The sequence below is a fragment of the Equus quagga genome, chromosome 13, assembly GCF_021613505.1.
Source record: "Equus quagga isolate Etosha38 chromosome 13, UCLA_HA_Equagga_1.0, whole genome shotgun sequence".
NCBI lineage: Eukaryota > Metazoa > Chordata > Mammalia > Perissodactyla > Equidae > Equus > Equus quagga.
Window position 1 is genome coordinate 91473900 of NC_060279.1, and position 26807 is coordinate 91500706.

A 26807-nucleotide genomic window follows, 5' to 3' on the forward strand; every position below is an offset into this window, starting at 1 on the left:
CGGCGGGGCCGGAGCCGCTGAGCCTGCCCGGGATCCTGCACTTTATCCAGCACGAGTGGGCGCGCTTCGAAGCCGAGAAGGCCCGCTGGGAGGCCGAGCGCGCCGAGCTGCAGGTGGGCGCCGCCCCGGGACCCCCACCCCCCGCCCGGTCCGGCCCGGCCCGGCCTCACCCGCCGCCGCCGCCGCCGCCGCCGCCATCTTGGAGCAATGGCCGCCGGGACGGCCGGGGGGGCGGGGGGCCGCGGCGGCCCGGGAGGGGTGAGGACCGGCCGAGGGGCCCTGGGGCCCCGGGGCGGCTCGAGGCGGAAGGGGCCCCGGGGCGGGAGGGGCCGGCCGGGCCGGGCGGAAGAAGGCGGAGGGGATCGGCGGCGGCTGGGAGTGGGAGTGGGAGTGGGCGGGCCGACAGGGGGGTCCCGGAGAGGGAGGTCCGGGGGAGCCCCGGAGAACTCAGCCAAGGGGGATGGAGGAGTCGAGGGGGGCATGCAGGAGTCGGCGGGTGATGGAGAAGGAGTTGGAGACTGCGAAAGCTCGGCGATTGCCGGGACACCAGCCCCCGGCCCCCACCAGGTGCGCTTGGAGGTGGAGCCCGATGGGCTCCAGGTGGGAGAGAGGGGGCGTCGGGGACCCGCCGAGAGCGAGAGCCGATCCGGGCGGCGAACCGGCCTGAGTCCGGAGAGGAAGTCGGGGAGCCTGGGAAGGAGTGTGTTTCGGAGCGTTTGGAGACAGGAACTGAAAGATGGCTGTGGGAGGACTCGGGGAGAGCGGAGGGTCTGGAGGGGCCCCAGGATGGAAGGGTGTGCCCTCCCTTCCGAGGAGGAAACTTTGGACAGCCCTGGCATGGGTGGGTACCGAGGGCAGGGAGGGGTCCCCGGGCTGGAAGTGCGGACAGGGCCACGACTTGCCCCGGGAGCCTGAGTGGGAGAGCTGGAGAGTGGGAACTCCGGTTTGGGGGTGCGGAGGAGTGGGGGCTGCAGCCCTGAGATGGGGGTGTGTGTTGGACGTCAGGTGGGACCCTGAACTGGAGTGCGAGGGGTCAGGCATGTCCACCGTGGGATGGGGACGGTGAGGAGGAAGCCGGGGGTACCTGGAGGCTGGCAGGGGCAGCATTTTGCAGAGCGGGACGGCAGTGGGAGGAAAGCATCTCGCAAGGACCGTGTGGGGGGGGGGGGGGGGGAGGTAATGTGTTTGTGGAAGTTTCCAGGAAAGGACCTCATGGTTCGTGGAGTAGCTTGGAAGATGGATGTGCCGTGGGGTGATGTTTGGGAAAGTCTAAGGAGCGGGGCTGGGTTTTGTGACCTTGAGAAGTGTGGCTGCCTTGGCAGACATTTGCTGGAGGAGCCTGAGCATCAGAGTCGTGAGAGTTTAAGGGGTCCAGGGATGGGCAGCGAGGAGTCTGAGGGTTCCGGGCTGGGGTTTTACTAGCACCAGTCAGGACCTGCTTCTCACAGCCCGTCTGTCCCCTTCTGATTTGCTGTTTGCTAGCTGGGTGAGTTGGGGACTGAAATAAATATCTGACTAGGACTTTGTGTGTAGGAAGAATAAAGAGAAGATCCCGCAGTTTCCCCTCCGGGGAGGGATCTTAGCCGGGTGGCAGCTGAGGCTTGGGCTTGGGGTGGGAGAGGAATCCTTATGTAAGTGCCTGTCGCTTTTGCGTCCGCTCTCTACTTCCGGAGCTCTTTCCCAGGGTACATCTCATCAGAGCTTCTCAATACCCCTTTATGTGGGCAGCGCCAATGTCATTGCCCTCTCAGCAAAAATGCTAGCAGCTGCTATTTATTGAGCTCGAATTATGTGCCAGGCCCTGGATTGAGTGCTTTAGATACAGGGTATCATTTAATCCTTGCCACATTCTGGAAAGGTGAGTAATATGCCCCCCTCTTTTTTTTTTTGATTATCAGAAGAGGTGACAGAGACTTTGAGACGGTCCGTGATCTACCTGGGATCACAGCCCATGTGGGGCGGGGCTGGTCTGGGGACTTTCAAGCCCCCACTCTCTGCCTCTCTGCCGCCCAGTACAGATGAGCAGACAGTTCCAGGATGCTCAGTGGCCTCCCCGGGGTCATCCACACAGACATGGCAGACCTCGGGTTGAATCTGGCTCTCAGACTTCACGCTGGTGCGCCCTACGGCACCCACCACACACCTCATCTGTGAGACTAACGAGAGAAAAGACGTGTGTTATTCTCACTTAGTGGCCTTTCTGGGAGTTTGAGAGAAAACTCATGGATGGCACCCAGTTGGACTCTCCTTGTCTGGGCTCCGGCATCCTTTGCTTTGTACTTTTGTTTTCTTTTGTTCTGTGACAGTAGGGAAAATTCGGAGATCCCGGAAGTGTGTTTGTGTGTACGTGTACATTTATGAGCTAACAGGAGAAATCCCTGTCTGTCCCTTACCTGCTCTTCTCTCCGGCTCTCCTCCCCAACCTCACTGCCATGAAGTGGTTCTGCTGTGTGTGTAATATAGCAGATCACATCGTCTGTATCATTTTGCGACTTTTTTACATACTCACGTGTCTTGGTGTTCCTTTGACATCACACAGAGAGCTCTTTTCGTTACTTTTGATGACTGCGTTCCACTGGGTGTCTGTACCATAGCTCCTTTAGTTTGATCTCTATTGGTGGGCTTTTAGGTTGTTTCCGGTTTTCCCCCAGCAGAAACGGCTGCCACGAGTATCCTTATCTTATGTTCCGTGTGAGGATGGAGCAGAGGAGAGGAGGAGACGCATGTATAAGATGGTGATAAGAAGGGTCTGCCGGGTTGCTGCACGTTTGCACCCTCATCAGCAGCACCTCGTTTTACACGCCTTTGCAGGAGCACTTAGTGCTAACGGAGGTGTGACTTTTCCGGTGGGATCGCCTAAGGCCCCGACTGTGTCACATTTTCCGGATGCTCTCTGAGTACCTTTTCTCCAGACCGCCGAGTGCAGTGGCTCCTGGCACAGGACCGCCGTGCAGTCAGTGCCCCGTCAGTGCGGGTGGAAAGGCAGCCCTCGTGGAGTCCCGCCAGGAGGCACCCAAAGATTGGCGCAGGGAGGTGGCGTAGATGTGGTCTGCTAACAAGCAGGCCTTTGCCAGGTGGGGGCATTCCGAGAAGCGGGCGATGTGGTCTCAGCCCTTCAGAAACTTCCAGGCCAACAGGAGGCTGGTTTGCACAGGAGGCTGCAGAGAACTCTGCACGTTCCCACGGAGGTGGAGCGGTTGGTTGTGTGGCTCTGCCCGTGATCTGTGGCGCGTCTGGGAAGGCGAGCTTGTGGACAGGAGGAACCTCTTGGGGGAATCCCCACTGGACGTTCATGTAGGAGCAGTGACAGGGAGCTGCCACAAGTATGATGGCAGCAGCGGAAGTGTAGAACTGGCCCCTGCCTGCTCCCAGCCTCACAGGGGGCTGGCGGGATGCGTGGGGACCTGCCAGGACCTGCGGGGGCTCGGGAAGGAGGAGCGTGGAGACGCTCGGCTGGCTGGGAATGGGAGCCCTTCCCTGGGGGCTGGGACGGAACGGTCGGCCGTGGGACACAGAGGCGTCAGCTCCTGGGAGGGCCGAGATGCTGAGGCTCGCGGGGAGCCTTTGAGAGGTGCCTGGCTGGAGAGAGGGAACAGCCGGAGCAGAGGTGGCACCCGTGTCTCAGAACAGTCCTGGGGGGCGTGTGTGTTCTGACAGTCTGGCCGGAGGGAGCGGCGGGGGAAGGCACGTGCAGAGACAACTTCCAGATCCCAGACTGAGCTGCCAGCCCACCCGGGCCTTGCAGGTCAGGCCCCGCAGCTGCAGTGTTGGGGGGGGCGGTGGGGGCTGACCACCGCCACTTCCCCTCGCAGTGGGATTCCCCCGACTTGGGCCACTTGGGCCACATGTTTCCTGTTCTCTCTTCTTCCTTCTTTGCCAGAGGAACTGGGACAACAGGGCCGAGTGGGCCGAGTGAGATTCTCGCTTTGTAATTTGGAGGAGGGGGCTGGGCTTGGTACCGTGGCAGGATGGAGGCGAGGCTAGGCGGGTGTGAGGGCTGAGTCGTCCCCCGCTCAGGAAGGTCACCGGGTGGCATCAGTCCCGCCCGCCTCTTTCTTACCTTGAATCCACTCGTCCCCCTCTGCCCCGTCCTAGTCTGGTCCCTGTCGTTTCTCCCTGGGGTTCCTGGGACTCTCCTCTCTGCCTCAGCTTTGTCCCGCTCCTCACCAGCCATCAGCTCTCCACCTCGGAGCTGGAATTACCTTTGTGACCTGCACATCTGATGACATCGCTCGTTTGCTTCAAAGCCTTCCCTGGCTTCCCCTCTGCTCGTAGGAGCAATGTCACACTCACTCGCATCATCCACAGGCCGTCGTCGGCCCTGCCAGCTTCTCTCACTTTCTCCAGTGACCCTTTTGCATGTTCTGATGCGGCCATACGGGCCTTTTTAGAGTTCCTCAGACCCCGTGCAGCCCTGTGTCTGTCCCCTGCCCGTAGCACACTCCGCTGCCCTGGCCGCCTCCTAGTCAGCCTGCAGGTCTCCACTAAACTGGCCCTGCTTAACTCCAAGGGTGGGTTGGGTGTCCCTCCTGCCATCACATCCTCTGCTCTGGTCACATCGGATGGGAGCTGTCGCTGCTCGTGCCTGTCTCTTGTGCTGGACTGAGATCTCTGTGGGGACAGGGAGCACGCATCGTCTCCCTTCTCCCGCCAGTGCCTCACTTGGTCCCTGGCCTGGCACAGGCAGTCCCCCACGTTGGGTGGTAAGCAACGGGGGGGCCCTCCGCAGGCGCTTCTGGCGCCAGGAAGCAGAAGCTCGCTAACCCAGGCCCAGGAGGGTAGGGGGGCCGTGAGGAGGGGACTTGGGGCCTGTGTCTGGTGACTGACCTTTTCCTCCCCCCGCCTTCTACAATGACTCATGGACAGAGTAGATTTAAGGTACACAAACGACAGCAACTCAGGCCTCCAGATGTTGGTCCCATGTGAGTCTGCCTGTCTGGCCTCGTATTTATGTATGTGTGTGTTGATTTACAGCATAGAGAGAAAAAAGTGTTAGGAAATGGGGAAAGTCCCATTCTCTCAGTGGACAGGTGAGTTTGCTTTTTGATAGCGTACCTAGTGACGTTTATCTATTTGTTCACTGGCCCACACCCGCCTCTAGAATATAAACCTCGTCTTGTTCAGGGCTGCATCCTCTGTCTGCAACTGTTCTTGCCACATAGTTGGGGCTCAATAAATATTTGTAGAGTAAATCAATGAATGAATGATAATTTGTTACGTATTATTGTGCGTATATCCCATTTTATTTTTTCAAAAGGAAGCCCAACACTGAAGTTATGCCTGTAGGGTAAATTCCTGGAAGTGGACCTGCCAGGACAAAAGGAGTGTGCCTTTACATTTTTATATAGGTGGCCAGATTGCCCCAGGAAGGGTGTGTCGTTTTCTGCCCCCACCAGCGATATATGAGCGTGCCCCTTTCCCTGGTTCCTGGCCTGTGCCGCGCATTACTTAGGGGCTCGATTCTCTGCTAACCTGAGGGAGACACATGGTCCCTGGTCCCCAAGGAGAGGAGAGCAGCGTGGGTGGCATTTGGAGCGAGTCTTTGAGAATTGGCATGGCCTGGAAAAGGTGTCTGAGGCCTGACTTGCGCCTTCCAGTGGAGCCATTGAAGTTCTTCAGCAGTGTGACGTGAGGTGCAGGGCTTGGCTTCGGGAAGATGCCGCAGGCCCGTAAGCCACAGGCGTCCCTGCCTCGTGGGTCTCGGGTCTCAGAGGGATCCTCGCTGCCTTAAAGAACTGGGCCCCTTCAGCGCTGTGCAAGAATGGACAGGTAGAAGAAAACCTGTCAGAGGAAGGAGCTGGCATTCATTAGCCCTTCTGTGCTGGGCCTCGGACTGAGAAGGGCTTACACGTGAGGGGCAGGCTCTCTCATGAGCCCCGTTTTCTAGAAGGGCAGATGGAGGCTCAGAGAAGCCCAGTGACCTGCCTGAGATTGCCGCAGCAAGGAGCTGGCCGAGCCGGACCTGGAGCTCGAGTGCAGCCTGGAGCAGAGGAGCACTTGGGGAGAAGCCAGGGACAAGCCTTGCCCTTGGCTTTGGCACGGGGCTTCTGGAACATGGTCAGGGGCCAGGATCCTGCCTCGAAGGCCCTTGGCCCCGTGTCTCCAAAAGACCTGTTGACAGACCGGAGCAGACTGGGGCGGCCCGTGCCAGCAGACGGTGTGAAGTGCTTGGCAGGGGCCCAGGGTCGTGTCCATGGCGCGTCTCCCTCGCCCTGGGCAGACTCCAGTGGCGCGGTGGGTCCCCACGGTGGGGGTCGGGTGGTAAAGCTTTTGCACTGGAGCGGGAGCTGAGCCAAGCCGCCCACTCTTGTCCCGAAGCTCCAGAAGTAGCTTGCTACGCCTGCTAGAGACAGATGCTCTGGTAGGAAGAGTGACGCGCCACCTCCACCAGCAACCTGGGGACAGCACCTGCTTGGGGTGGGAGAGGAGGGGCCCAGGCTGTTCGTGCCTGCCTCCCCCGCCTTCCTCCCTGATCCGACTGCTCCCCAAGAGGCCGGGACCGAGTTAGACCCCAGCTGTCCCCGTTTTAATGTCAGGGGTTAAGGACTCCCCTTCAGCTCTTCCATCATGGTGACATGGCAGGGGACTCTGGAAACAGACCAGCACGCCTTCTCACTGCTCTACTGACCCCTGGCTCTGGGTCTTTGTGCCTGAAGAAGCGGCGCCTGCCTGTCACTGTGGGCCTGGGGCTGGAGCTGGTTGTCCCCGAGTGAGGGAGGGACACAGGTCAGTGAGCCTGAGCCCTGCTGTCTTCCTGTCCTGTCACCCCCAGGCGCAGGTGGCCTTCCTCCAGGGAGAAAGGAAAGGGCAAGAGAATCTCAAGACAGACCTGGTGCGGCGGATCAAGATGCTGGAGTACGCGCTGAAGCAGGAGAGGTGAGCCCGCCAGCCCGCTCCTGCCTCCGAGGAGTCGGTGCCCAGCAGGAGGGTCAGGAGGCCGGTGCCCCCCCCTTCCCAGCTGTGGAGGTTCGGGGTCAGGCGTTGTCATCCCCGTCTGCCAGTGCTGTGTGGTTCTAGGAGAGCAGGACAGAACAGGACGCAGTAGGTGGGATCAGGATAAGCGCTAGTGACAACACTCATAACGGTGGAGGCCCAGTGGGGGCCAGCCACGCGTGGCCGTTGGCTCGTTTATCCTTTCCAATAGCCTGCTGGGTGCCTGCGAGGCTTCCAGAGGTGAGGACTTCGTCAGGGACTCCTGGAGCTGGGATAGCAGCCAGTCTCCCTGACTCCGAAGATGGGCTCCTCACAGTGCCGTCTGCCGGCCTCCTCCCCCGGGGCTGCTTCCAGGGGGGCGGCGGGCAGCTCAGCCTCTGGGGGCGGGGAGCGGAATTGGGGAGGCCCTGGGATGTGGGGTTCCTGACTGAGCGCTGGCCCCGTCTGCTCCTCTCTGTCTCATTTGTTAATCATTTGCTCTTTTAGGGCCAAGTATCACAAATTGAAGTTTGGGACCGACCTGAACCAGGGGGAGAAGAAACCAGAACTGTCAGAACAAGGTACCCACCCTCTGATCCTCCCCACCTGCCCCTTCCAACAGAGCTGAAGGTGGTGCAGGAGTCAGAGATGGGCCGCCTCTGTCTTCCTCGGCTCCAGAGAAAGCAGAATTGGCGGGCGCTGGGGGGTGTTGAATCGCACTCTCGGTGCCCCTCCTGGTAGGCTACTCTGCCAGGTGCCGTGCTGGGTCCCTGGGGAGGGAGGGAGTGGTGGTAAAGGCCAGTCCTGCCTGCCGTCCCTCTGGGCAGTAGAGACAGACACTCAGGGTCCCTTATAGTCTAAGCTCCTTGCAGAGGGCTCAGTTCGCCAGTACGGAGGCGGGGGAGTGTGTTCCAGGCAGAGCGTGGTGTGTTAGGGAACAGGAAGTGAGTGCGTGGCACTGGAACCCCTGGCGTGGGCAGCTGGGGGACTGGTCCCGGCCTTCAGTGCTGGCCTCATAGTGTTGTTCTGGCGGTCACACTCCTCCTGACGGAACGTGAGCCCCACAGGGCAGGCGTCAGTGTTGACTGATGGAGCCCAGGCACATTGTAGATGCCCGATAAATATTTGATGGATAAAATAAACAGATGATCTCATTTAGTCCTCACAACAGTCCCGACAGGTAGGTGCTGCTGTCATTAACTTCATGTCTCAGACAGGGAAACTGAGGCTCAGATAGGTAAACTCACCTGCTCAAGGTCACACAGCCGGGAAGTGACAGAGGCGGATTTGAACCCAGTCTGCCTGTTCTCGCAGAACCGGACGGGCTTCCTGTGTAGGAACACGACATGACTAGGCCTGAGTCTGGAGAGAGTCCGGGGGATGGTGTGGGGAATGACCAGTCCAGAGGCCAGAGAGAAGCAGCGCGGGGGGGAGGGGAGGTTTCGCACAGCGCAGAGGACCCGGCACGGCGACCCAGTGCGTTTGAGGGCGGGGAAGGTGGAGGAGGCGCCGGGTCTGTGGTGGCGCCGTGACTAAGACAGCCTGCCTCCTCCCCAGTCTCCAATGGCCCCGTGGAGTCCGTCACCCTGGAGAACAGCCCGCTGGTGTGGAAGGAGGGGCGGCAACTGCTCCGACAGTGAGTGTGCAGGGGCGCGGGGCGGGGGAGAGGGACACGTCTGGCTCGGAGATAAGCCCAAGGACTCCGCCGTCCTTCCTGTCCCTACTGGGGACCCGGAGCTATCAGCATCCCTGCTGGCCACAGCCGAGCTAGCCTGTCACCCTGTGGGTGGAACCCTGCCTGGGAGAGGGGGGGCAGACTCGCAGGAGGCAGACGGGGGACCCCACTCTTGGAAAGCCACCCCGAATGCCTGCATGGCTTTTTTCCCTAAGGCTAATGTTAAATCACTTTTTATTCTAAAAGGGGTGTGTGCTTTAGAAGACCTGGGAAATACAGGGAAACACAAAGAAAAAATAAATCACTCCTAATTCCACCACCGCAGGGAATTTCCTGCCCCCATCAATATTTGCATGTACGCTGTCAGTCTCTCCCGTGGCTCTGTGTGTGTTAAAACCAGGGCTCCCCTTCACGGTGTTTTCTAGTCATTGCTTTTGCTAAGGGTTGCGACCATCTTTCCATGTAAATTACTTATGTTGCATCTTTTTAAGGACCGTATAACAGTCTGTCCCATGATAACCATGACTTTCTATGGCCAGTCCCTTCTTGTGTATTTGATGGAGGTGTTTTACAGACAGTGTGACAAACCTCAGGAAGTTATTTTTCCACATCCTTGGTCTCCTGCAGCTGAATTTCTGAAGCACAGTTGCTAGCTTGAGGTGTGTGCCAGCAGGACAGGAAAAGAGGCAGGCAGGCGGCGCCCCCCCTGGCTCCCATAATGTGCCTGGCCCTGTGCTGCGTGCTTTGCACACGTTGGTTCCTCATATATGTCCCTGCGTGGGATAATGACCAGCATCCCCCTCATTTTCACAGATCCCAGCCCGAGGTGCAGAGAGGGCCTCTGTTTGCATCAGGGCACACAGCTGGTGAGCGGGGGTCTGAGACGAGATGTCAGGCAGTCTGTCCCCGTCCCACCCCAGTCCGCCTTCACCAGCGCGCCTCCCTGCCTCTCCCTGAAGGGGCCCTCGAGATGAGGCAGCAGGGGCGACAGGGCCCCAGGGACAGAGCCACGGTCACTAGAACAGGATTCCCCAGGAGCTCCCTGAGGCCCAGCGAGGGACTCTCGTCTCGCATCTTTTTAAGCCACAGATACCCATAATGGACTTTTCCCCCTTTTTTTAACTTTTAGACAAGTCCCAGCTGGCCTCAACTTTTTAAATTGCAGAAGTAATAAATGCTTATTTGTAGAAGTAAGTAGAGAAGTTGCAAAAGTTCCTCTATGTCCCTCATCCCGTCCTCCAGGGGTCACTGCTGTCAGGTTTAGTGTGTCTCTCTCTAGGCCTTGTTGGGGAAACACTATGTGTGTGTGCGGGCACATGTATGTGGTCTATACTTAGAGGCACAGTAACACTTTTTTTTTTTTTTCCTACAAATACTTGAATTGTATGGATCACATAACTTAGAGTTTTCCTTAAGCCGTTTATGGTGGCCATCTTTCCTGGGCGCTCTGCCTCATTTACTCTCTCCGCATCCATGAATTACTTCCGTCCTTGTCAGTGGACGTGGGGGTTGGCCCTGCGTTCCGGCTCCCCTGTGCAGCATCTTGAGCGTCTGAGCGACAGCTTTGTGCCTGCGTATAAATAAAGGCTTCTGCTGGAAGTAGTCTTGAAAGGGAAACAGCGGGCTCAGGTGTGCTTATTTAAAATTTAGCTGTGTAGTCTTGGTTCGCTCCTGCAGAAAGCCTGTCCCGCAGTGTATGAAGAGGCCAGGGGGCACCTGACCCACGCTGCTTCTGCCTCCCCGCAGGTACCTGGAAGAGGTGGGCTACACGGACACCATACTAGACATGCGGTCCAAGCGTGTGCGGTCCCTCCTGGGCCGCTCGTTGGAGCTCAATGGGGCTGTGGAGCCCAGCGAAGGGGGCCCCAGGGCCACACCGGGCCCCGGGGGGCTCAGCGGCGGCGAGTCGCTGCTGGTGAAACAGATCGAGGAGCAGATCAAGAGGTGAGCCCCTGGGCCTGGCGGGCCCATCCCTGGGTGCCGCCACTCCCGGGGAAGGCCAGTGTCTGACGTCAGCGGTGCCCCCTGTGCTCTGGTGGTCACTTCCTCCCTGGCAGTAAGAAAGAGTGATGGGAGAAACAGGGCTGCTTTGGATGGGCTGGGCAGGGAGGGACTGCTTTGTGGAGGTGACATTTGGGCAGAGAACTGTGTGAAGTGGAAGGTAAGCCCCCCAAGTAGCTGGAAGGAGAATGTTCTGGGCAGAGGAAACAGCAGGTGTAAAGGCTCCGAGATGGGAGAGAGTTGCTGTGTTCGGGCCCCAGCAGCCTGGGCGGCGTGGCTGCAGTGGGGCGAGCACGTGGGCTTGTGGTCTGTGGTCGGGCTGAGATCTCGGGAGTCAGATCAGATGGGGCTTTACGGGCCGTGATAAAGAGTGTGGAGTTGACTCCAAGGCCCGTGGGAAGCCAGTAGTTTCGAGCAGGGCTCTGACCTTGTCTGCTGGACGTGGTCTGCCTCGAGGAGGAGAGGCCGCGGGAGGGCAGGAGTGGGAGCAGAGGCCTGTAAGGAGGCGGCTGCAGTGTCAGGAGGGGACGACGTCAGCGTGCAGGGCGAGGAGCCGTCAGCTTGCGGGTGGGTTTATAGGGTAAGTCAACACTATTTAAAGGATTGGATGTGGGGGTGAGGAAAAGAAACTCGGGGCGACCCCAGGGTTTGGTCGGAGCAGCATTGACCCAGAGGGAGAAGACGAGGAGTGGAAGGTCAAGGGGGCATGCAGGACGTGTGGAGGCCGAGTCGCCTGTTTGGTGGCGGGTGTGGGAGGGGAGTAGCCAGCCTGGAGCTCACGGCACCTGACTCCTGAGCTCCAGCTCGGTCATCAGCACCCTGGCGGGCTTGGACAGCCACAGGCCTCCGCACTCACTGACGGAGAGAGTGTAGATGGCGCAGGGGAGGGCCGAGGACTGAGCTCTGGGGGCCTCGCTCGGCTGTAGGCCGGGAGAGGGCCAGCGGGAGGTGGCAGCAGGGGAGGCTGAGCCGATACGGCCAGTGCTGCGGGAGGAAACGCGAGGATGAGGTCCCGGCAGCTGGGCCCTGAGGTGTTCTCCCGGGAGGCCGCGCACCAGGAGGCCGGGGAGGGAGGGCTGGGTCTGGCGACCTGGAGAAGGGGGGTCTCTCTATCGAGCAGTCACTGTATGCCTGGGCAACAGCCAGGAAATCTCTAGAGCCTCAGCCTCGTGGCCCAAAAGGAAGATGCTCGCATTGATGTGAACTTTGAATTCTGCCCCGTTTCCACCCTGGAGCCGGGTTGGGCAGACACCTCGTTTGCTAACACCTGCCCTCCAGCTGGAGGCATTAAACAGTAGGCCCAGAGTGGAGACGGGGTGCCATCTGTCAGTGGGAGTGCAGGCTGGGCTGTGGCCGGGCGGCTGGCGGGGGGCCCGCGCATCTGTCGAGTGACCATTTCCTCTTTCCTGCCGGGTGTGTCTCTGCCACTGGCCTGCCCTGCACTTGTGGTTTGACCAGGCCATGGGAACGGGGGCTGCTGAGTCAGTGGCAGTTTCTCATCCAGCTCTTCTGACTCAGCACATGTGGGGTGACCTGTGGTCCAGCCGGGGAGCAGTCCTCTGGGACTCGGGGGGCTGGTCAGGGCTCAGTGGGGAGCTTGGCCCAGGCTGGTCTGAAGGAGGGGTCAGGCAGCGGCCGAGGCGGGACTGGAGCCATGTGTGGGATCAGAGTCACGGCTCCTCTGGGGTCAGGGTGCGCTCAGCCCCCCTGAGAGCCGAGTCCAGGCTTCGGCCACCAGGCCTTGGCGCCCTCCCATCTGAGCTTTGTCACCTGGCAGGACTAATGCCCCCTCTGCCCCCCTGTTGTGGGCAGGAATGCGGCAGGCAAAGACAGCAAAGAACGCTTGGGCGGCTCCGTGCTCGAGCAGATCCCCTTCCTGCAGAACTGCGAGGACGAGGACAGCGATGAGGATGACGAGCTGGACAGCGTGCAGCACAAGAAGCAGCGCGTGAAGGTGAGCGCGGGTGCTGTGCCAGGTCACCCCTCCCCCCAGGACCTCCTGCTTTGTGTCCCAGCACCAGAGTACCCTGTGGATGCTCCCGGGGCCACCTCTGTGGTCTGTGTGTGGCCTGATCATGTGTCTTCCCAGAGTCCCCGTCTCCTTGCCAGCCATGCCCTTGCCTCAGTAAGCTTCAGAGGGGCCCAGGTTGTACTGGCAGGGCCTGCCCTCCTCCCCCTGCGCCCGTGGTTCTCTATCTTCCCCCTGCAGCTCAGACGAGCCCAAGAGTCCTTTCCTGAGCTCTCCAGACCAGGCCTGCCCCCGCAGTGCCCCCTCAGCACCCTCTACCTTGGGCTTGCATCATCACCCTGTTCCTTCCTCCTTCAGACTCACCTCAGACACCGCCTCCTCCAGGAAGCCCTCTCTGACTTGCCCTTGCTCCCCTTCCCCCACAGGGTCAGGGCCCTCCTATGGGCTCCCCGTCCTGACCCCAACCGCTCTGGGTCCTCTTTGTCTGGTGTCAGGTCTCCCTGTGGGGGACCAGGTCAGTCCTGGTGTCTGCTCTGCCTCCAATGTCCCCAGCAGTGTCCCCAGCACAGGGTCCGCCCAGATTAGAGGCTCAGTGGAGGCGCTGGGTGGAGTGGAATCTGCAGAGCCAGAACCCTAGAATCGGGGTGACAGGAGAACCAGGATGTCTGCATCCAGGGTCTCTAAGGCTGCTCCCTGCTCCAGATGCCTGCCCCTCCCGTCCCCTTGGGATTGTCACCCCTGTTCACTCTCACCCTGGCCTCCTCTGGGAACCTTCCCGTCCTCTCCCTCCTCCCGTCGGAACTCGTCGCAGACTGTCATGCTCCCTTAGGCCTTGGGTCTGTCCCCACACTCGTCCCATGTGCCCTGTGGGGCGGCTCATTGTGCGTGGGTCTCGGTCCCCACACAGCGGAGCTTCAGTGACCAGTCTGTGACTCCAAGACCTGCCCGTGACTCCCAGAGTGGCCGTGGCTCTCTGTCTTAGCTTTAGTTTCGGGGCGAGTAGTCCCTGTATCTGGTTGTTGAGGATTTCACTAAAGCGAGTTCAGGCGCGGAGAGCCCTTGGCTGCCCGTGGCGGGCCACGCCGAGTGTGCGGCAGTGGTAGAGTGGGTCCTGGGCGGTGGGGTGGCGCTGCCAGCCGTGGCAGCATCAGCAGACGTAATCGCGCAGGGTTCCTCTCTCCCGGAACCTTCAGAGCGCCCGTTAGGTTCCGCCTCTTGTGAGCCCTGACCCACCGTCGCCTCTCTGGGGGTGCTGTCTAACTCTTGACCTTAGTCTTCTCCAGGTCCCATCCCTCTGGTCCTCCCACGCAGGCCAGAGGCTGGCCCCTCACGCGTGCCTCAGAAGTGTCGCCTCCAAGTTTGTGCCCTCCATACCCAGCCTGGGGTGCTGAGCCGTGGGAGGGGGTCGGCCACGCCCTCGAGGGGTTCGCCGTCTGCTCGAGGCTGGCCCAGGTGCCAAGGACATGGTACAGGCAGGGAACGCCCTGGAGGGAGAGGGTGCCCTGGAAGAGGTGGTGTCTGAGTCCGGTGGTCATCGGAACCCCAGTGCTGGGACGAGGTGTGTTCTCAAGCCAGCCCTTAAAGGAGAAATCAGACACCAGGGGCTGGCCCGGTGGTGTAGCAGTTAAGTGTGCACGTTATGCTTCGGCGGCCCAGGGTTCGCTGGTTCGGATCCCAGGTGCGGACATGGCACCGCTTGGCAAGCCATGCTGTGGTAGGCGTCCCACATATAAAGTAGAGGAAGATGGGCACAGATGTTAGCTCAGGGCCAGTCTTCCTCAGCAAGAAGAGGAGGATTGGCAGCAGAGGTTAGCTCAGGGCTAATCTTCCTCAAAAAAAAAGAAAAGTCAGATAGCAAAATTGTCTTTGAAAATGTGGAACTTCCTTAAGCCGCTTAGGTGTCATCTCTGAGGTTCTGAGCGCAGGGCCCCTGGGCAGGACTTTGCGGGAAATGTGGAGATGCTAACACGAGAGGTAGGGTCCCAGACAAGGTGTCGCTTGTAAGGCTGGATCTCAGAGGTGTCTGCGTGCGGACACGTGGGTGCCGTGCAGTCCTGAGTTCTCCCGGCTGGGATGGGGTCCACGTCTGTGAACTGAGGGACAGGACGAGTGGGTTCCTACCCGGTGGAGCCCAGTGTGGGAAACAGCGACTCGCTCCCACCACCCAGCCTTCTGTCTCTCCGGACAGAGGAGCGTTTCCTGTCCCCCTCAAAGTAGCGCGTGCTTGTCAAGTAGGAAGGAAGAAGTCCAGCCAGTGCAGAAGGTTGTCAGGGGGACTTGGCGGCCGCAGGCCGTCTCGCAGCCGAGGGCAGCATTGGTGCTCAAAGACCTGGGGACCCGGGCGGGGGGCTGCTCTGCTCAGCCTCAGTTTCCTCGTCTGCCAGATGGGAGTAATTAGAGTAACGATGACTCTTCACGGGCTGGTGAACCACGCATGTGAGGCTTCAGCAGTGTGCTGAGCAACGCAGCGAGGCTGCACAGTGTCTCACGAGTGTCGGTGATGATTGTCGTTACTGTTGGACCCGTGGGTGGGGCTGTTCTCGCTTGAATTGTGCCCTGCGTACACTCACACTCGGACACAAACGTATCTCCCTTCTCCCCCCAGACACGTTGTCGTGTTGCCCAGCTTTCCTCCATGAGAGGTACCGTGCCCCGAGAAGTGCTGTGGTGCTGGCGGGGGGCCAGGGAGCAGGAACAGCCTGAGCAGAAGCCGGGGGGAGGGCCGTGGAGGGGTCACAGCTGGAGGCGGAGGAGGAAGGGCTCTCCAAGGCCAGGTCCGGGCAGCACTGCCCCAGTCCTGTGAGGAGCAGCCTCCGAGGCTCCCAGCAGCGGGGGCACAGTGCTCACCACGTCGAGGGAGCTGGCGGCTGGGATAGGAGGCTTCTAGGCGAGGCGAGGCAAGACGGCGGCTGGGACCCCTGGCTTCTTTGTCCCTGGAGACCAGCTGGGCCTGGGCTCTGGGCAAGAGCCCCCTGATCTGTGTGCTTTTCTCCATGCCCAGCTCCCCTCCAAGGCCCTGGTGCCCGAGATGGAGGACGAGGACGAGGAGGATGACTCAGAGGATGCCATCAATGAGTTCGATTTCTTGGGCTCAGGAGAGGACGGGGACGGCTCTCCCGACCCTCGGCGTTGCCCTGGAGAGGGGACCCACCATGAGCTAGGTGAGCTGAGGGTTTACTGGCCAGCCTTCCTCACCGGGGGCACTGGGGGCAGACCTTGAGGCCTGTCCCTTCCACATGCTGCTGTCTGCAGCTGCTTCCTGCCCCAGGCTCTCCCCCGGACGGATACACTTCCTGAGCGGAGGGTGGCCGAGGAGGGCAGGAGGCCTGCGCCACGGTGGCCAGGCCCTCACCCCTCCCCTGGAAAATCCCCATGGGGATGCAGGCAGGCCCGGCTCTTCCTGAAGCAGGGGCCCCAGCTCTCCATGCGAGCGGCCAGGCCTCCGGGAGGGAACGGGATGAGGACCCTGCGGGGAGAGGCAGGTGGGCAGGGCCATGTCCTCCTCCTGCCCTGGGACTCTGAGCGACGGGGCCTTCAGGGGTCATGTGGGATGGCTGGGGACGGAGGCCCGGCAAGGGCAGCCCACGGAGAACGGCGCCCAGCGCAGTCTGTCTCCTCTGCCCGCCCCGCCCCCACCCAGAGCCCCAGTGAACCCTGGGGCCAGGCTCCCGGCCTCCTCACAGTTGCAGGGGGTCCAGGATGGCTAAAGCATCGCCTGTGCGTGGCCGGCTTGAACTGCTGGGCGACCCCTGCCCTGTGCCTCCTCCCTGCAGAAAGCCGGCGGGTCAAACTCCAGGGAATTCTGGCTGACCTTCGGGACGTGGATGGGCTGCCCCCCAAAGTGACTGGCCCACCTCCTGGCACACCCCAGCCCCGGCCACACGAAGGTAAGAGGCCCCTCCACGCGGCCCGGTCCCTGGGGGCCCACGGCAGGGGAGGCTGCAGAGCTGAGCCCAGGGCTGGTGTCCTCAGGGTTGAGGCCCGGCCTCTAGTCTGCAGCCTCCCTGTCCCAAAAGGTTGTCTGTCTGTCTCTGTCTCCCTCTCTTTGTCTGTCCTGCCCTGTCTGTCCGTCTGTCTCTCCCTGTCTCTTTCTCTCCAGCTGTGATCCTTGGTCTTGTCCTCTCCCTGTCTCTCTCCTCACCCCTCACCTCGCTCTGCCTCTCTCTGCCTCTCTCGTTCTCTCCCCGGCCCCTTCTGCCCCCTCCCGCCCCTCCCCCCACCAGGTTCCTTTGGCTTCTCCTCAGACGTATTCATCATGGACACTATCGGGGGCGGGGAGGTGAGCCTGGGGGACTTGGCAGATCTCACCGTCACCAACGACAACGACCTCAGCTGTGATGTAAGTTTGTGGGGTGCTCCCCCCACAGGCTCCCCCCGGGCCGGCACCTGCTGAGCTCTGCCTGTGTGCCTGGCCACGCTCAGTCCCTCACACGTTGGGGACGACGTCCGGTCACTCAGCAGCTCTTCCTGGTGTGGAGGGGTCCGGATGCAGGCAGGTGAAGGGACTTGGCCAGGTCACCGAGGCACAGGGCCTGAAGACTCTCGAGTCTCCGTCTTGATCACGGTGCCAGGCTCCTTCTCCAGGCGGCACTCCCTCCCGCCCCTGGCCCACGCCCTCCTCAAATCCAGGCTCCTTCGCAAGCTGGGGCAGGGCTGGGGCCGTGGCAGCACAGCACCAGAGGAGGCAGCGGGCTCTGGGCTGGCGGCAGCGCGTGAGACAGGCTGTGCAGGAGGTGGGGTGAGCTGACCTTGAAGGGGAGGGTGGCTGCGTGCCATAAAACGACAAAAAGCAGGCCTGTCTGGTGTGAATGGGGGCTGCTGGAGGCCTGGGCTGGAACGAAAGGCCGCCCAAGGGCCTGTGTTCTGAGCCCGAGGTCCAGGCTGGGCCTCTGGCCACTGGAACCTCTGAAACGAGCGCGTGTGCCTCCCGCTGTGGCGGGATGTTCATCACAGCTGCTAGCGGGACCTCTGGTGGGTGGTGCCGGCGAGGTCAGGAGGCACTGCTGTGGGAGGCCGGGAGGGAGGCCCTGGAGATGGGGCTCCCTCTGGGGGATGATTGAGGGGGTCACCCCACGACGGCAGATCCTCTGGCCCTAAAGAACTGTGGCCGAAGTGACAGCTGAGGCAGGGACCCGCGGGACAGGGCCCAGGTGCAGGGGTCGGTCCGCTGGGCACCTGGTCTGGGGCAGGGCCCTGAGGCTTGCCTGACGGTCTGCCCAGCTTCTTCCCTCCCCGCGTGCCCCCTCGGAGCGCTACCCCTCCATACCCCAGGGCGTGTGCAGGGTCTCGGGGACTCTCCCTGGGAGGCTCCTAGGGTCTGCTCCCCGGTCTCCCCACCATGTGCTCTGGTCCCCATCTCTACTCACTAGTGTCAGTGTAAGTGCCCTCACCTGTCCCTGAGAGACCACCCTTGTGACCTCTGCACTCTCTCTGAGGCTACTCTTATCTTCCCCTAATCCCAGCTTTCCCAGGCCGTGTGGCTGCCGTCTCCTTAGGATGACACCTGGGTTCCTGAATGTGGCTTGCCATTCTGCTCCAGCCCCACTCCGGCCTCTCTGCCTCTCTCCCCCTCTCCCCTGTGCTTTCCACATCCCGGCTCCACCCACCTCCTCTCAGCCTCCAGATCTGCTCTTGCTGCCTCCTGCCTTGGAGACTTTGCACATGCACTCCCCTCCCCTTATCTGGTTGGGTCCTCCTCCTCTGTCACTTCCTCAGGAAAGCCTTCGTGACCCCCACAGAGGAGGTCAGGCTGCCGGGTCCGCCTCGCAGTGCATTTTTCATTCACGGCCCTGCTCGGAGTTGCGAATTGTATAAACTAGCAGGACGAGCCGATTGTCGCCCCCAGCCCCCTCTGAACTGTGAGACCTGAGGGTTCGGGCTCCCCTTTGTCTCCCCAGAACCTAGCACAGGCCTGCACACCATGGAACTTGTTGAGCGAGCGAGGGGACACTGCTGGGCGAGGAGGAAGGGGAGAGTGTCTGGGGCTGGTCTTGAGGTCTGGGTGGGGAGGGACAAGTCCTGGCGGTCCTGGACGTCCGTGTCTGCGGGACAGACAAGCTGATGCTGAGGGCCCCCCCGCAGCTGTCCGGCAGCACAGACGCCTTGAAGAAGACATGGAACCCCAGGTTCACCCTCCGCTCCCACTACGACGGCATCCGCTCCCTGGCCTTCCACCACCGCCAGTCAGCTCTGCTCACTGCCTCCGAGGACGGCACGCTCAAGCTCTGGAACCTGCAGAAGGCCGCCACCGCCCGCAAGTGAGGGCGGCAGCCACAGGCGGGGGCGGGGGGTCGGGAGCCTCACCAGGAGACGGGGTGACGCGGGGCTCTCGGTGACATCCACCTCTGTCTCCCTACAGGAATGCTGCTCTGGACGTGGAGCCTATCCACGCCTTCCGGGCTCACAGGTAGGGAGGTGTCCCCAAAGGCCCGCTGACCCCTCCCCGCTCCTGCCATCCCCGGGGCCGATGGCGGGGCAGGGCAGCGGGAGGGCTCCGAGTACCCGTGACCCTGCCCACACGCCCCTCCGGCTCCTCGTGCGCTGCGGCCACTTTCATAGCCCGGAGCTGGTTCTCAGCACAGCCTTCGAGGGGAGGAAACAGACGGGGGAGGCAGGCAGGGGACACGCACAACCAGACCCCAGATACTGAGTTCCTTTTGGCTGTCCTTGAAAAAGGCTGGTGGAGAACTTCAGCGTCCCAGGGAGGGGGCAGGTGGAGGGGCGAGCCCTGAGCTTGTCGTCTCCCTGCTTCCCCCTCCTCCGTGTCCTCCAGGGGCCCCGTGCTGGCAGTGGCCGTGGGCAGCAACAGCGAATACTGTTACAGCGGGGGCGCAGATGCCCGCATCCACAGCTGGAAGATTCCAGACCTCAACATGGACCCCTACGATGGTTACGGTGAGGACAGCTCCCTCCCTTGCCTTCCTCCTCTCATCATTCACAGGAGGCCTCTTCCTTCCCTCAGCACATGCGGCGCCCGTCCATGCCTAACACTGCAGGCACGGCGGGGACAGCAAGGCGCCCAGTCTGGTTGAGCCTGGAACACTGATTTGGCATGTGGCTGAGGGTCAGACAAGTCGAGGCAGGAATGTGATGGCATTGGGGGGATCGGAGTCAGCCCTGGGGCCGGGACCCGCATGCGGGGGCTTGGCTCAGTGGGTGGCCGGCACCACTTGGGGCCCAGCCAGCGTCTCCAGAGTGGAGCGGAGGGGGCCTGCGGGGAGGAGGCCGCCGGGCCAGGTCGGGGGGTTGCGCTTTGTCCTCGGGGCCCCTGTAAGAGTTAAGTGGAGCAGTGAGCAGACTGTCCCTTGTGCTGAGTGTCTGTCCCCACCCTCCGACGCCTCTCTCTCTCTCACACGCACGGCTCCGTGCAGCATTCTGTCGCGGCAGAGGTTCGAGGTCTGTGTCCCTCCTCAAGGGACATGCACCGTTTTCCTGAGAATGGTCCCGCCCTGTGAAAGGTCAAGGGTCATTCCCAGGCAGTATATTCTCTGGGCCAAGCGAGCTGCCACACGTTGGGTGTCAGCAGAGGACCCTTTGGACTCCAGTGAGCAAGGAGGCGATAGTGGGAACAACCGGAGAGCTTTGGAGAGAGGGGGCCCGGCTCGCGCAGGGGGCAGGAAAGACTGCGGGGACCAGGGCAGGGCTGAGCTGCAGGCCCGGGCCGTGGAGGGTCTTGGGACCACAGAGCCACCGTCACTCCTTCTCTCCTCAGCCAAGTCCTCTGTCGTGTCGAGCGCCCATTTTGTGCAGCCCTCCTGTGGGCCTGGGGGGCCGCGGTGAGCGCAGGGATGTCCTTTCCTCCAGCTCCCATCCTGGGTGCCTCAGAGCCCGCGGTCTTTCAGAGGAGCTGGTGGTCAGAGCGAACGGCTGCTGGGCAGTCCCGCTGGTCACAGCTCCCAGGGTGTGAGGCTCCTGGGTCTGAAGCCGGTGATGGGGGCCCCGGCCTAGCTGCCGGGGCCTCGGCAGGGCTGGTGCCCTCGGGCTGTCCAGGATGGGCTAGCGGCCCTGACGCAGCCTCTTTCCTCCCTTTGGGGGCTCCAGACCCCAGCGTGCTGAGCCATGTCCTGGAGGGCCACGGGGACGCTGTGTGGGGCCTGGCCTTCAGCCCCACGGCCCAGCGCCTGGCCTCCTGCTCCGCCGACGGCACCGTCCGCATCTGGGACCCCAGCAGCAGCAGCCCGACCTGCCTCTGTACCTTCCCCATGACCAGCGGTGAGTGGGGAGTAGGGGCGGTGGGGGACCCTGCCACCTCCCACAGGAGCTACTCAGAGCTGGAGGCCCTGAGATGAGATGACTCCTGTCCCCCACCCCAGGGCAGGACCAGGTCTGTTAGCAGCCTTCCCTCCTCTCTGCCTCAGATCACGGGATCCCCACCTCAGTGGCCTTCACCAGCACCGAGCCTGCCCACATCGTGGCCTCCTTCCGCTCTGGCGACACCGTGCTGTATGACCTGGAGGCTGGCAGTGCCCTCCTCACGCTGGAGTCCCGGGGGAGCAGCGGTAAGGGGCCCCCGGGCTCAGGGCTGGGCTCTGACTGCCTCCAGGCCCCACTTCCTCCTGTGGCTTTGGTGACCTGAAGCCCAGTCAGCCGCAGAGGCTCCTGTACCCGCTCAGGGGCTCTGAGCCAGAATGAGATAAGGTCCCATCGCTGCCCTTCCAGACAGCACGGGGCTCCCAGGAGGGCTGCGGGGAGAGGGGTCATGACAGGCTCGCCCGGCAGGCCTGCTTGGTGGGACGGATGTTCCGTTTTTGTATCTGCCATCCCCCCTGCCTGACCTGAGGCCGGGCCCAGGGCCCGGTTCACAGGGCGGCTCTGTGGCCCAGAGAGGGAGCACTGGGACGCCCAGCCCTCCCGATGTCCAGGCAGAGGGCAAGGGTGGGGTCCTGGTCTCTGCGTCCCCCTGACGTCCTCCCCTCTTGCCCCTTTTCCTCCCAGGCCTGACCCAGATCAACCAGGTGGTCAGTCATCCTAGCCAGCCCCTCACCATCACCGCCCATGACGACAGAGGCATCCGCTTCCTGGACAACCGGACGGGTGAGGCCCTGCCTCCCGCTCACTCGTGCTCCTGGGCGCAGGGGTGGACCAGGCTCAGCCGGCAAGATCCCCGGCGTCCACGTTGGAGGCCTTAGTGTCCCCTCTAGCCCTTCACCTTCCTGGGCCAGGCACAGAGAAGGAAAGTGACCTGCCACCTCCCGCTCTCCCCTCAGGGAAATGCGTGCACTCCATGGTTGCCCACCTGGACGCCGTCACCTGCCTAGCCGTGGACCCCAACGGCGTATTCCTGATGTCAGGAAGTAAGTGGAGGCCCTCTCGGCTCCTGAGGAACAAGGGCGTGTGCAGGGCTGGGCACGGCCCAGGGGAGGGCTCGGGGGCTCCCCGTGGCTCAGGAGCAGGGGCAGGGTCCTTCAGTGCAGGATGGCACGGTCGCAGCATGGTGACAGCACAGCACTGCACTCTCAGAGCCGCGGCGGGCGCCCCCCCACCTCGTCTCATCTCGTGAACAGCCCTACAAGGGTGGCGTTGTGATCTCCGTCGTGCAGATGTGGAAACTGAGGCTTTGAGAAGTTAGGGGGCTCGGTCATGGTGGAGCGAGTTGCAGGAGCTGGCGTTCAGGGCTGTGTGACTCCGTGCCCACAGAGCCTGTTAGCCTCTGGCCCCCTGCTCGCTGGGATGCGGGTGCTGAGGCCCAGCGCTGGGGGCTGTGCCTCGACGGCAGGGGGTGAGACTCGGCGCACAGAGAAGGGGCCGAAGTTCCGCTCTCCTCTGCCCAGCCTCTGACCCCAGGGTTGGGGGTCCATGAGGGAGCGAGCAAGCGCGTGCAGAGGTGCGACAGTGGTAGGGCATGGCCGGGCCTGGAGCCAGCACCTCAGCTTCTCCATCTGCCCCGGGACAGCAGCAGCTGTACCCGAGGAGGACGGTTGAGGGACAGTCCGTGAGATCAAGCCCAGGCAGAGGGGATGCAGTACAGGGCCCAGGTCCCCACAAGAGGAACAAGAAGAGAGAGCCGCCTCCCTGGCAGCCGGCCGGCCCTTCAGTGCAGAGTGGGCCCCCTCCCCTGCTCATGGCTCAGGGCCGGCCCTGTCTGCTCCCCGCTCTCTGACCTCCTCCTCCCCACGCCCTGCTGAGGCTGTGGCAGCGCAGCTGCCTGCCCTCAGCCCGCAGGACCTCCCCTGGCTGGCCCCACTGTCCCCGGGCCAGCGTGTCCTCACACTAAGCCACTTGTGCCCACGCACTCCTGGTCCCCTGGCATTGCGTGCTCTGTTTTCTTGTTTCCTGCCCTCCGCACACTGGATGTTGGCAGCACGGGGCAGGGAGCTTTGCTGTTTTGTTCAGTGTACCCCAGGGCCCAGCGCACAGTAGGTGTTCAGGAAATACTGGGTGACTAGATCGAAGGCAGGCTGGGTGTCCAGAGGTGACCAGGCAGAGGTGGGTGTGGGAGAGGCTCGAGTCCCCACCCAATTCTGAGGCCTTTGGACGAGGCCACCTGAGAGCTCTGCTCGGTGACAGCCCTCTGCTGCCCCCTGCACAGGTCACGACTGCTCCCTGCGGCTCTGGAGCCTGGACAACAAAACGTGCGTGCAGGAGATCACAGCCCACCGCAAGAAGCACGAGGAGGCCATCCACGCTGTCGCCTGCCACCCCAGCAAGGCCCTCATTGCCAGCGCAGGCGCCGACGCCCTGGCCAAGGTCTTCGTATGATGCCCACGCGGCCCGGCCCCGGCCACCACGCTGGCTGGGGAGTGGGGCCGGCAGGTGGCACTGAGGTGAGGGGCCGGAGGGGAGGGAGGCCTGGCCTGGGAGGGCCAGAACTCCCTGCATCCTCATCCTGAAGGGGCCCTCATACCCATCCCTGCACCTGGCACTCGAGAGGGTGCCGAGTCCTGAAATCCTAGTCAGGACGCCCTGTGAGAATCGCCCTGGTCGCCCCTGGGCCTTTGGGGGGCGCTGAGGCCTCGTGCGGCCCCAAGCTGCCCCACCTCTTGGACCCAGGAGGTTGTGGTCCAGTCTCCCGTCCCTTCTGTCTCCCGCAGGTGACTTCCAGCCTCAGTCTGGAGGCCCGGAGGCCCGGCCTCTTCCCACCTGCCTGGGAGCCTGGTGGTGCTAAGGGCCCTTTCCCAGGAGGCCCTCCCCCATGGGCCGTCCTTCCCTGAGCCCGGGAGCGGCCGTCTTCAGGAATCCCCCTCCAGGATGGCCTCTAGGAGCTTCCTCTCCGCCCCGACGCCCCCCTGTCTCCGAGCTGCCTTCCCGGGGCAGCACAACCAGGACTGGGTGTCCTCGGGTATCAGCTTTTCCAAGACGCCTCAAGGTGCCAGGTTCTCTCTTTGAACCCCCAACCCCTCCTCTCCATCATCCCGGACTGGGGTGGGGGCTGTGCTGGGAGGAATCCCAGATGCCCCTGCTCTGGATCTGCCCGGAGCCATGGAGCCAGCTGGAGCCCAGGCCGTCCTCAGTCCGGGTGCCGGGCTTCGCCCACCCCAGCAGCACGCCCAGTCTGCCACCTCCCTTCCAGGTCCCTCAGCACAGCTTTCCAGACACTACCCAGCACCTCCAGAGCCAGTAACTGCCTGGGGAGCAGGCGATGCCCGCGGGGGAGGCGCCCGCCCCTCCCTCCCCCCAGCTCCCCACAGGGTCACCCCGGGGGAGGGATGGCCTTCTCTTGCCCCTCCCTGGGGCATGGAGGCTGAGTGCGTCCCCCGGGTCCCCATAACTCCCTGTATATCTGTATAAATAAATGGGATTTTCATGGAGCCCCGCCCCCACGTCGTTATCACTGTGTGATAGTTTGTCTCCTCTCCTGCCCTCCACTCTCTTCCTCTATTTATTTCACTCTTTTTTGGGTTCCCCCTGAGCCCTCAGGCCCCCTTCCAGCTTCCTGTTTATAAGCCCCCTCTCCTCTGCCCTGGACTTGTATGTGAAACTTGTCTCAATAAACCCTTTGGAGTAAGATGGGTGGCGCTGTTGACTGTGAGGGGACGAGGGGACGGGACTTCTGGGGGAGGAGTAACGCTCTGCCTGGGGTGGGTGGAGCTTGGAGAGAGGGGACCTGGTGGGCTTGGGTTTTGTGGTGGGGCCAGGGGGCCAGAGAGGGGCCCGGAGCTTGGGCGGGGTGTGGGTGGAGGGACGGAAGTGAGGGCACAGGACCGAATCTCCCCGTGCCCCTCCTTTCTGACCCTAAGTGCTCCCTCCCCAGGGGCCGTGGTGTGGGGGTAGAGCCCTGGTTCTGCTCCAGACTCCTCCCTCCCCAGAGGTGTGATGCCACAGGACCTCCTTCCTCCCTGCCCCGCCTCCCCCACGCCGGGCCTGCATGGAGCGGGGCCTGCATGGAGCGGCAAGGGCGAGCCGGGACCCGCCTGCACAGGACACCTCTGCCGTGTGCACTGCAGGCGCCCCAGAGTCCCTTACCGTCTCCCAGGGGGTTGACTGCGCACTTGGCGCCAGGCAGACCCCACGCTGAGCTCTTCACGTGTCGTTTCACTGGTCTTCACAACAGCTGAACAGAACGTGGGAGGCGTTATGCACATGGTACGAGGATGCAACAGAGGCGGGGGCTCCAGGGGCTCGCTCGACATCCCCAGCAGGTCGTCAGGATTTGTATCCAGTCATGAGTGACTCCTGCTTGCTGAGGCCTCCACCACTTACCAGCGAGGTGTCCTTGGGCAGGTCCCAACACCTCTCTGGGCCTCAGCATCCTCTGTCAGATGGGCATGAGGCTAGCGCGCACCTTCTGGGTTGTCCAGGGAAAAGGCGCAGGTGGGCAGGTGGCCGTCAGGTGACACTGACAGGAGCCCCGGCTCCCCCCTCATCCCTCTGGGCTCTGAGCAGCTTCCCCAGGTGGTGGTTTGGGTTTTCGCTCCAGCCTCAGACTTCCTTCCTTCCCCAGCCCCAGCCAGCCCCCGGATGTGGTGACAGAATCGATACTGTACCAACCTCAGCTGCCCCCAACAGCCCTTCACCAGCGAGGGGGGCTCACAGTGTGGCCCCCGACCCCAACCAGCCCTGCTGGTCTTGAACCTAGACAGGCAGGGTGGCACAGCCCTATTGGGGCGCCTGGGGAGCTCAACCAGACCTCGACCCCTCGAGGAAGGGAGTGGGGTGGGGGTGGGAGCGACTGACTGGCTGGACAAGTCATTTTGCCTCTCTGAGGGTTCAGCTTCCTGTATGTAAACGAAATGGTGGCCACTTTTTTATTATTAGCTGGGGAGGAGAAATCAAGTCTGAATGGCTCCTGAACCGGGCGGAAGAGGTGTTTTCCGACAGGCCTGGCACAGGAGGCTGTCCATGGATACTTGCTGGATGACAGAGTGAATGAACAGACCCACCCAGAGCCTGAGGTGCCCACCCCTTTATCTCTGCAAACTACAGTGACAGCCCCCATTTACCGAACTGCTGTGCTCCACGCACCATTACAGTCACAGGAGCCCCCACAAAGACCCTCTGGGGTAGCGTCCTATTACCATCCCATCTCACAGATGGACAAACAGGCTCAGAGAGGGGCAGCCACCCACCTGAAGTCACACAGAGAAAGACCCCCGCCCCCAGGAGAACAGTCGGCTCTCCATCTATGGACTATGCATGTGTGGTCCTCCCTGGTTGCCAGAGCCCTTCCAGGCGCCCCAGCCTTTGACGGGTGGCGAGGGCAGCTGGCGGAAGGAAGCTACACCCTTTCTCCAGCCGCCCCGTGCCTGCCGCTCCCCGTACAGGTGGCCCAGCCCGGCCCCTCGGGTTCGCTCCGTGCACCTTGCCCAGGGGCGCTGGAGACGGCCCCGAGGCCGGGACCTCTGCTCCTCGGGGCCATGGGTCCTCCCACCCGCGGAACGGGCTGGGGCGCGGCGCGGGCAGGAGGAGGCCGAGGCCGGAGGGCGAGCGGCCCCGACACCCCGTTTCCCTCCCTTCCCCTGCGGTGGGCGCCGGATGCAGGCCGGGCGAGACGGCCCCGTCCTTAAAGGGCCAGGCGCCTCCTCAGCCCCGGCCCGCGGCCCGGGGGGCTGAGGGGGGCTCGTCCCTCCCTCTCCAGCTCGGGGAAAAGTTAACTTTCTAGACTTGGGTGTGTTGGAGAGGAACCAGTCCCGCCCCCCCGCCCCGCATCTCCCACTGCAAACCCCCGGACACGCGCCAGGGACCTGCCACCCCCAATTCGGAGGCCCCGCGCCCGCCCTCCCCTTCCGCCCCCAGCCCCTCGGCAGGCTCCGCCCTCTCTGACGCCACCGAGGCTGGCGCTGATTGGCCGGCCGAGCCGTCGCTCCGGACACT

General features: G+C 62.5%; 2 protein-coding genes across 2 annotated transcripts in view; one reads left to right on the forward strand and one right to left on the reverse strand.

The window, feature by feature from the left end:
• Window positions 1-189, reverse strand: part of FKRP (fukutin related protein) — a 14390-nt gene extending 14201 nt beyond the window's left edge. The window contains exon 1 of the mRNA XM_046684290.1: window positions 171-189. The gene's annotated coding sequence lies outside the window, so the exon portion shown is untranslated. The remainder of the gene's footprint in view (window positions 1-170) is intronic.
• STRN4 (striatin 4) lies at window positions 6-24503 on the forward strand (the record flags this gene model as incomplete). Its single annotated transcript, XM_046682157.1, has 18 exons — window positions 6-113; window positions 6773-6876; window positions 7420-7493; window positions 8470-8548; window positions 10334-10531; window positions 12401-12542; window positions 15559-15718; window positions 16331-16444; window positions 16781-16896; window positions 18639-18814; window positions 18916-18963; window positions 19330-19451; window positions 20598-20768; window positions 20915-21055; window positions 21492-21590; window positions 21764-21850; window positions 23086-23320; window positions 23588-24503. Coding segments are annotated over 17 exons (2109 nt in total), but the record flags the coding sequence as incomplete, so codon positions are not given.
• Between the last annotated feature and the right edge of the window lie 2304 nt (window positions 24504-26807).